General features: G+C 44.4%; 1 protein-coding gene across 1 annotated transcript in view; it reads right to left on the bottom strand.

Moving 5' to 3' along the window:
• Positions 1–5,810, bottom strand: part of nr3c2 (nuclear receptor subfamily 3, group C, member 2) — a 63,760-nt gene extending 57,950 nt beyond the window's left edge. Inside the window, exons 1-2 of the mRNA XM_056586359.1 lie at positions 5,384–5,810; positions 2,246–4,102 (exon numbers count right to left, since the gene is read on the bottom strand). Coding sequence (XP_056442334.1) covers positions 2,246–4,083 — 1,838 coding nt within the window. The 5' untranslated portion in view covers positions 4,084–4,102; positions 5,384–5,810. The remainder of the gene's footprint in view (positions 1–2,245; positions 4,103–5,383) is intronic.
• Positions 5,811–10,602: the final 4,792 nt, after the last annotated feature.

Raw genomic sequence — 10,602 nt, forward strand, 5'->3', positions numbered from 1 at the left:
TGCATGTCAGTGTGTGTGTGTGTGTGTGTGTGTGTGTGTGTGTGTGTGTGTGTGTGTGTGTGTGTGTGTGTGTGTGTGTGTGTGTGTGTGTGTGTGTGTGTGTGTGTGTGTGTGTGTGTGTGTGTGTGTGTGTGTGTGGTCTCATGAGGACCTGGGTTGGCAGTGACTCTCCCAACGTTGCCTTAGCTGCTACCATATGGGCATCGCTTCTCTCTGGGTACAAGCTTTGTTACACCTGACACATACACACTGAGCCAGTGTACACATCCCCTTAAATACACAGAAGACACCAGTCAACTTCACATAACAAGGACCAGAGAGATGTCTGTGGGTGCACACGGCAGATAGCGATACTGTACACCACTAATGCCGCCAGGATTAAAATCATGGGCAGTGCCAATGTAATTATGTGAATGGAGCAAATTATTTAAGAGTGAGATAGTGATTGTATTGATTTAGTCATGACAATGGCCTAAAGTAATCATGATTGTTATGATAATAACTGAGAGATAATAGCTGAGAGATCCTCTCCTCCATTAGTCAAATAAATTCTATAACCAGGGAACCAGGGAACTGTACCAGGGAACTGTACCAGACTACTGTACCAGGGAACTGTACCAGGGAACTGTACCAGGGAACTGTACCAGACTACTGTACCAGGGAACTGTACCAGGGAACTGTACCAGACTACTGTACCAGGGAACTGTACCAGCGAACTGTACCAGGGAACTGTACCAGGGAACTGTACCAGACAACTATGCCAGACTACTGTACCAGTCAACTTTTAACCCACATCTGTATTGGGCCAGTCTAATGGATCACTGTACTGAACCACTGTACTGGGTCACTGTATTTGACCACTGTATTGGACCACTATACTGGGCCACTGTATTGGGCCACTAAACAGGGTCACGGTACCAGACCACTTTACCGGGCCACTTTACCAGAGCACTGTAATTCAACACTGGACAAGAAGCATTCTACCAGACTGAGTAGTGGACAAAGCAGGTGCTTCTGTTCTGCTGTGTTGAGCTATGATTGGCTAAGTCAGTGTTTTGCATCTCATTGGCATGACAACGGGGAGCAGCAGTGTTTAATGCGTTGTTATGGATAGACATGGTAACTCTTTCACTGTTTCAAAAGTAACTGAGGCCCCATGAGAATACTTTTTTTTCTTATTGTCTTGTCTCATATGAATGATAAGAAAAAGATTTAAAACGATTAAAAAAATATAGCTGTTTTTTTCTCCTTGAACAACTTGTATAAAGGGACTTGTGTATATAAGTGTCAATATTACATTTATTTGCTAATAAACAACAGGCACTGTTAAAATAAAGCATTATGTAACTGCTTTCAACAATATTAATCTGTTTCTCCTAGCCTAGTTTATGGCCGCTCTATTGACTTTAATTCATCCTGTTGATAATAGTAAATCCATAATTCTTTCAACTTCGGGCGCAGAATGTTGTTAAATCGCCAAAACATTTGTCCCAAATGTTTTCTTGACATGTTAGCTGCTATCACCTCTTATTTCCATTTGGATCGGGCTCCCCATCCTGACCAAAGAAACTGTTTATTTAATCAGTTTGGTAACACGAGATTGTAATCAATCATTTCTAATTCATGATACTTCCCAATAATAGAACAGGGAGATTCAGTTAAAATATACTACACTGACTACATGTGTACATGTGTTGCACAAGTTTGAAACTAGACCTTATGTTTATATGAAAACCTTTTGTGTTGTTGTGCATACACTGACGACTGATAAGGAGGAAACTTTGCCTTTCTGTGAGGCAGAGGGTGAAGCAGAAGGCGGCGTCAGCAAAGATGGTGTTGTTGTGGTCACATGTTGCACTTGTACTGTAACAATGACCTGGACTACATTTACTAAGTTCCTGGTCCCCCGGCCAGCTTCACACTGGCTTCATCCCAAGCCCTGCTGTGACTGTTGTTACATTGCACTTCTCAAATGCTCTTAGTTCCTCGCTCACTCTCTTGTTTGTAGCTACAGGCGCTCCGTTCACCCAGAGCCTTGGGTATTCTCAAATATAATTACAGAAATCTGCACCGCAAAAAAAACTCAATATATATACTCATTAACCTTAGCTAAATTAAACAAACCATAACACAGACTGGTTTTACATCAGGGACAATCAAACAAAATTGTTCAGGGAAAATACGTTGCCAAAATATAGTGTCAAAGAGGGAACACAAGTTGACGGCATTAGCCTACATAACCTACCTTGACATGTTGTCCACGATGCATCCCTGCCCCAGGTAGCCCTCTCCCCTGGCTGACATCGCACCCTGGGCCATGCCTGGCCGAGACTTCCACGATTCCATTAGCGCTGTTACGGGGGAAATGAGGTTCAACAAAGGATTGGACTGGTCCCTTACATCATTCCGCCCAAAAGACATTGTTCCTTGTGCTCCGACCTGGTAGTGGAACGAGTGTCCACCTGAATTAACCCCAACAATGGCCGACGGGGTCATGCCGCTGTTTTCTTGGTAATAGCTCCCATCAATGGACTCCTGCTTAACACCTTTAGACAGTACATTGTTGAGGAAACCTTCGGATTCATAGTTGCCATTCATGGAGGAGATGGGGGGTCCTAAAATACCGGAAAGACTGTATTCGTCTATGTTATTCCTCAGGGATAAATAGGTTGTCTCCGATGCGGGGAAGAGGCCCAGAGATCGAGGCTGCTCGTTGTACAGTGCCTGATTCATGCAGTCCTCGTCTTTGTTGGGCTCACTTTTTATCTGCGTGATATAGGCTGTACCATTTCCACTGCACTTGGAGCTGCCTAAACACATGCTCCTCAGGTCAGTCCCCGGTTCGTTTTTTATGTACTTCACCATCCCCATGTGATCCAGGCCCACGTTAAAAACCTCCCCGTCGACCATCTCCACCTTGGGGAACTCAAAGTTCTTGAAGTCTGGGTCTTTTGCCAGACCCGCCGCTTCGGGGCTGTTGGTGTCGTTCTGCACCAGCCCCAGTCCACTGGCGGGACTGGACATGGGAAACCCGCCGAATGAGAGGTTTCGCGGGCTGCCGGTCGCCATGGAGCCGCCCGCTGCGGGGCTTGAGATGGACGACCTCACCGTGCAGCTGCCGGCCGTGACGTTACCATTGCTACCGGTTGGGCTCGAAACAGATGACCTCATGTTGCAGGCGCCGCTGCAGGGGGGCGGGGACCTCACACTGCCCATGCTCTGTGGACTGGACATGGGCGACTTCATGACGTTGAGCGGGCTGGTGAGAGGCGGGGATCCCACGGTGCTGGACTCCACTGGGCTACACGTGACGGAATTCCTGCGCTGGATGTGGCCCAGTGTATGCGGGACGGAGGGAGCTTGGCTGAGCGGACTGCTGATGGAGGAGCGCGCCGGGCCGAAGCACGTGGTGGGACTGGTTGTGGACGACACCATGTTGCTGCTGCTGCCGCCGCCGCCACCGCCGCCGCCGACGCTCTGGCTGGAGACGGAGCTGGACGTCTGGGGACTGCAGCTGAGAGAGGACACCTGTGAGGAGGCAGAGCTCACCTGCTGAGGCCCGGAGGCAGTGCAGTCTCGAGAGGAAGCGCAGCACTGCGGGAAGCCCAGCGGGGGGCTCTTTGTCAACTTTGTACACTGGTTGCCCTCGAGGGGGCGACCGCACCCTGGGTAGAACTTCCCGGGACTGGTGCTGCCCCCGTGTTGGCTGAAGCCAAAGTCGGCCTCGCGGACCGCATTCATGTACAGGCCCATGGACTCGGCCACAGTCTTGGAAAGCTCCTTAGAGTCCATTTCCTGTTTGCGACTATACAGGGAGTTGTTGAGGAGAGGCAGAACAAAAGGCTGGGCCTGGCTCAGGCGAAGCACCGGGGGCTCCAGCTTCTTGGTGTTGTTCTCCTTACAGTCAGCCGCTGGGCTCCCAGCTGGACAGTTGGTGTTGGCTATGTCCATCAGGATATCGTTGCTGGTTGAAGCGGATTCTTGGGTGCTGCAGCAGTACTCCATGGTACTGGGGATTTGGGGCCACCTGCTCTCGGCTGTGTCGTTTCCATCAAAGTAGATTTTGTGTGTTTTGGTCTCCATCACCACGTCATCGGTTTACCTGATGGGGGCCAAGCGGTGACAGACAAAGAGAAAAAGTCAGGTAAACTGTGAAACAAACATTACTTGGAGCTTTTGTTGCTGTTGTGACAGGTGTAATAATAAGCGGTTGCCATGAAAGAAGATTACTTAAGAAATGTAATTAGAGTGTGACCACAAATCACAAAAAAGGTAACCAGCCTTTCTTTGATTTAAATTGGAGCCATTAAATAGAAAATAATAGTTATAGGCAGATCCACCAAGCAGCATTTAAGACTACTAAGGAGGGAGATTGAAAAAAAAAAAAGCAATACAAGCTGCAGCACAAGTGATACTTTTCCCCCCAACATTTCTGGGAAAGATTCGTTTTAGGAATAGATGGCCGTTATCGCTTTACAGGAGCATATATAATAAATCACATTAAGGGAAACGTCTGGCAAGGGTTAAGTGTGTCTGTGACGTAGATGTGTGATTTTCTTTGGATCGCCACCCTTTGTTCCGCTGGATTGGACAGCAGTCAGATAGAACGACACCAACTTCATCATGCTATTCATGGATTGGTCCAAATGCTGTCACTCAATAGTTATTGCTCTTTCAGCCACAACAAATCTGCGACGTTAGTTAAAAGGTTGTTTGGACGCATCGAAAAAAAACTAACTAAAATAAGTAATAACCTACATCATTTCTTTTTTACAACCCTAAGAACTATAGCCTACTTATTTTATAGGTCACATATCCTAAGGTTATAATAATAGCCTTGGCTATATTTTATCCCCAAGCGTAACTACCCCTGTCAAAGAAATAACTGATGTGCGCAACACAGATGCATGCAACTTTCTTCTGCCCTTGCTTAATAACTTAGTCGTTACCACACATTCAACATCTGCAGTTGTTCTCAATGTGTCAAGGAATATGTGAAAACGTGATAAAAGATAAATGTAATAACCTTGAGCCTTTTAAATCCTTACCCAAAATATGTTCTACATATTAAAACGTCCATATTATTAGCCTACTGTTATTAGCCTATAGCATATCCATGATCATAATTACTAGTTATCGTGTTATCAGTATTAGCAGGCTATTAATACACGAAGTAAATCAACCAGCTTGCATTAGAGGCTAACCGGTCGCCCAGCCGCGAGCGTTCCCAGTTGAAAGTTACGGATTCTCGAGAGCCCACCGACCTAAGCGACACATGCAGTTGTTACCGTCCTTATAACCGCTATAGTGTTCCCTTCGCCACCTTCCTTCGTATTGTGCGCAGTTTAATTCTTCAGGCAAACATTTTGCACTCTGTCCTTACCTTAATTACGACATTCAGACTTGTCAGGTGGCTGGGTTGCTGGGCAGCAATAATCCAAAGGAGAAAAAAAGACATGCAACCTGGTCAAAAGATATTCCTCCCGGGGCAAGAATGCACTGGTCTACTCTTTCGAGAATATCTACTAGTTTCAGTTTGACAGCTGAGGACATAGACTGCTGCGTATATATATGACTGCTGCTGATTCTCAACTGCAAACCGATGTTCAAAACAGGGCGACAATAGACAGCGACGGATTTGACAACAGAGGCAAGTGGTTTTACACAATGTCCATGATATATAGATAGTTTAATCTCGCCTTTTAGATTAAAATAAAGCCCCTAATAAAACAACGAAGGAGTCGGTCGGACTTGCAGTGAGCGCGACGTCATTCTGTGCACATGGACCCTCCTACTGCAACGAGTGCAATACAAACTCTAAACGGGTCGAGAGCCCATGGTGTAGAGCAGGGAGAGAGAGAGAGAAAGAGAGAGTGAGAGAGAGAGAGAGAGAGAGAGAGAGAGAGAGAGAGAGAGAGAGAGAGAGAGAGAGAGAGAGAGAGAGAGAGAGAGAGAGAGAGAGAGAGAGAGAGAGAGAGAGAGAGAGAGAGAGAGAGAGAGAGAGAGAGAGAGAGAGAGAGAGAGAGAGAGAGAGAGCGAGAGAGAGAGAGAGAGAGAGAGAGAGAGAGAGAGAGAGAGAGAGAGAGAGAGGGAGGGGGGGCGGAGGGAGGGAGGGGCCATTGCCTAGTTGAAGACTACTGAGCACAGGTAGCCTACACCGTGGGGCTGGACGCGAATATAGGGCACGCTGTTCGGTGTAGCAACTATTTTCACCGTCACATTTAGCGTCATGCATTCTCGAGGAATCTGTGCACCACAAAGTAAAGCCGTGAGCGTCTGGAAACCGCTATGGTTATTATCACTTACTGTCTGATTCGTCTAATGGAAAGATTCATGTTTCGCATGCCTTAATCCTTCATGAAATATTTAACCTATTTTTATAAGCTTGTCCCCTTTTCCAGTTGAAGAAAAGAAAGTGTCACAATCAGAAAATTATCGACTAGGGCCTCTACATTATATCGCCTACGGAACCTCAGATGATTATAGTTGCAATGGAAGAGTGCTGATTTCAATACGATTCTTTTTCAATGACAAATAATAATGCTGCGATTAAATAGCTTGTTTCTTTAAGTAGTGAAATTAGATCTCAAAGGTTAGTCCATTAATGCTGAAATGTCCCACTAGGTGGTGCTTTACCTCTGTTACAGTTAGGAGAAGAAGAAAGAAGAAATCCTACTTAAAATACATGCCCTGCCCTACAATTGGAATTATTAGGCTTTTATTTTGTATTTGAAAAGTATATGAAGTGTATTTATTTTTATACTATGCTGAACTGTATCACTTACTATGTTGAGCTATATTGAAAAAGTAACTTACATTATGATATAGACTTTTTCCCATTGGCCTTTTTATTGATCAACTGTAAGTCAACGTCATATATTTTAACTTGCAGAGCCATGACAACCAACCTAACCTCAATGTTCCCCTCCCCTCTGGATGTTTCATCCAAATCTCTTTATTGTGAATGTTTACAACTAGGCCTTCAACTTCTACTGCTATTACTATATAACTACTAATACCACCAGTACAACTACTATGACTACTACTACTAAAGATTCTAATTATACAAATCATACTATTATTGATAATGATAACAATAATAGTATATTTTTATGAACAATCGTGTAGTTTAATACGATGTTGACAAACCATTCTGATGGTCTATCTATATTGTGGTCCATCTTGTTGTCTATGTTCTTGTCTATCTTGTTGTCTAACTATCTTGTGGTCTATCTATCTGGTGTTCTATCTATCCTATGTTCAATCTATGTTGGGCTCTATATATCTTGTTGTATCTATATTCTGGTCTATCTTGTGGTCTATATATCTGGGGGTTTAACTTGTTGTCTAACATCGACAATAGGGAAAGTCACTATAAGTCCTAGAGTTGATTTTTCGTAAGGTTACACCCAGTGTTTGTGTGTTTGTATGATAGCATTGCCAAATGAAGGAAGCTGCAGTCTACTGCACCATGGCATGCACCATGCTGCTAAGGTTTGTCTAGCACCCTAAAAATGAACTTAAGTAATTGAAACCAATGTACTTTGTTTATCTGTCTCTCTTATTTGTTCTTTCTTTCTTTCTCTCTTTCGTTCATTCTTTCTTTCTTTCTTTCTTTCTTTCTTTCTTTCTTTCTTTCTTTCTTTCTTTCTTTCTTTCTTTCTTTCTTTCTTTCTTTCTTTCTTTCTTTCTTTCTTTCTTTCTTTCTTTCTTTCTTTCTTTCTTTCTAAGCCTCATCCCACAGAGTGGTTCCCAGTCTCCTCCCATCCTCACCATCGCCACAACCACCACCCTTCCTCCTCAACCCCCTCCGCCACCACTACCACCCCCTCCACCACCAACTTCACCACGACAACCCCCTCCTCCCCCATCTTCACCGCCAGCGCCTCCGCCTCCTCACACCCCCATCAGCATGACACATCACAGTCAAATCTCCAATTTCCCATTCCCATGGCGTGTCAGACACAGACGAGAAGTTTTCTGACAGCTTATCCTGTCTCGTATCAAATCAAAATGTTTCCACATTCTTTTTTTTTCTTGAGAGTTTGTACAACAAAAAACTAAACAAAAAAAGAAAAAGGAACAGGAGGGTAGGCTGTGGAATCGAATGCCTCACTTTCAGCCAAACATCCGAATTCTCAGCCAAATCAATAATATTCACGTGGCAGACACTGCAGGTAGCAGATATCCATATACTGTAATGTGGGGGCTCTAAGAATAGATTTTTGGCAAGGCGGGAAAAAAAGATTCCTTTTGGATGAGATGATGACAGTGATTAGAACCAGGCATCTCCTCCCGGTCGGACGGAGGAGAAGAGGACGGTGGTGGAGCAGGAGACAGCTCCACGGACACGACAGAGAGAGAGACAGCGAGAGAGGCAGAGAGAGGGAGAGACATGCATTGTCGCGAGGGGGGGGGGGGGGGGGGGGGATGCAGGTGAATTGGAGCATGCTAACTCTGAAACAAAACATTCCTCCACAGAGCAGACAAAACTCAGTCTCCTCCACCATGTCTTGTAATTACAGCAGTTGGGTTTCCCTCAGTGGAAACACCGCAATCGTCTTCACGCTTCCTCCAAAGACCCCTTCCGTCATTCACTTTGATGGAGCATAATGGGTTTTCTTTTAAAATACGTATATTCGCCGTATATCTCTCGCGTACTTTCGTCCAAGCCATGCAGTTTTGAAGAGAATGCCGGACTTGCTGCTTCACGCATCATCAAACATCCATGTCCTTCTGTTCAGCTGATTGTGTGAGGCAACGTTGCCCTTCATGTATTCCCATTGTTAGGTAGGATGCAATAGGTATGATGCAAGTGGTTAATAGCTGTAATGGTGGTTTGACTCCCAGCCAAAATGTAATGCACTCAAACCCCAGTGTCTGCAGTTCACCTGTAGGCACCTTTAAGCACCTCGCCCAAACCCTACCTGATCCTTAATGACATGTATCTTCGGAGGTCATTTTCGATCAAAGCTTAAATGCTAAATGACTAAAGAGTGACTTAGGACTAATGAACAAAATAAAAATGGTTGCATGCAAGATCTCAGAAACAGCCACACAAACAAACACACAAACAAATAAATCCATCCATCCATGCACATCAGCACACATACACATTAGCCCTCTTAACGATTGGTTGCACCTTGCATTAACCACTGCAGAGCTACGTTCAAGAAGGCCATCTCCAGGCAGGACCTGTGGCCACCATGATTCGCTGAGAAGTCCGCCAGCCACCAGAAAACCCGAGCAGTGGGACAGTAAGACCCTGCCTCACCAGGGTTTAGATCTGGATGTCTGTGTGATTTGAATGACCCATGGTCATTCAAACGCTACGGCGATGGTTTGTTTGAATCTGTGCACTAGGCAAGATGACAAAACGTCCAGGTGGTAAATACGCACTGCAATACGGGTAAGAACTCAACGTTTTAAAGTTCAAAGTTTGAGTCACGTTGGGTCAAGTTTTTCAAATTGTTTCATTTGAATTCATGAACACCACAAGCCTGATTACAGTTGGGCTCGTCAAAGGATTTTATCGAAGCAAAGTGAGATATAGGCAAACCAAGCGTAATTTATCAAATTGTTAAGGAAAAAAACACGACCGACAGCGACCCCAACTCTGTTCGCCTATCTGGCCCACTGGCCCCGTCTGCTTTCATCCCTGCAGCTTTATAGCAATCCACCTGATTGCTGAGGGGCTGCAGGTGTGTCTGACCAGTCCGATGGAGAGGCTGGTACCTGGAACAGCACACAAGACAGCAGAGGAAAAACACACACGTAACAATGTGTTGTTGATTTTCGTTGTTGTTGTTGACTTTTACATTTATTTTATTATATTTTTATTTTAGAATTCGTTATTGTATTCACTTAATGCTAAGCTATCTATCTGCATGTATATATTTTGTATTGTTTTTATATAGCATAATGCATAGTCTTTCTTGTTGTAAGGAAGTTGAAAGGACTTATATTATTTTTCTGCCTCCCATGTCGTTCATGTTTATTTTTTTTAGGCCAAAGCTAATAAATAAATAAACGGAATAAATGAAATTCCCTTCTCCACACACAGTCTGATATTTCCTCAACTTTACGCTCAAACACTAACCAAAACGCTGAAAATGTCTGTTTGCAACAAGGGATCTGTAATTCACTAAAGCCTCACCTAGTGATTTTCTTTTTAACTCTTGTTCTTTGGTAAAACAATAACTATTCATCGAAAACACCATTGAACATCCGTTTTGATTATTTGAATGATTTCCCCCTAGTGTGCTGCTTTGAAAATAGCTGTGTCAAATAGAGTATGAGTGAATATTACTTGAGTGTGTATAGTGACATTCCGGCTGTCTGCTATTGTGTGGATGGTGTGCCAGTGGGAGGTTAAATAGGCTCGTTAAGCAGCAACTGTTGGGGCCAATGACAGATGCTGATATAACATCCATGGCATTAATTGGAGGATACATCAGCATGTCTTGTCACACTTTAGCATACCCTGTGTAGTATGTGTGTGTGTGTGTGTGTGTGTGTGTGTGTGTGTGTGTGTGTGTGTGTGTGTGTGTGTGTGTGTGTGTGTGTGTGTGTGTGTGTGTGTGTGTTTGTGTGTGTGTGTGT

This window comes from Gadus chalcogrammus, chromosome 3 (assembly GCF_026213295.1).
Source record: "Gadus chalcogrammus isolate NIFS_2021 chromosome 3, NIFS_Gcha_1.0, whole genome shotgun sequence".
In the NCBI taxonomy this organism is placed as follows: domain Eukaryota; kingdom Metazoa; phylum Chordata; class Actinopteri; order Gadiformes; family Gadidae; genus Gadus; species Gadus chalcogrammus.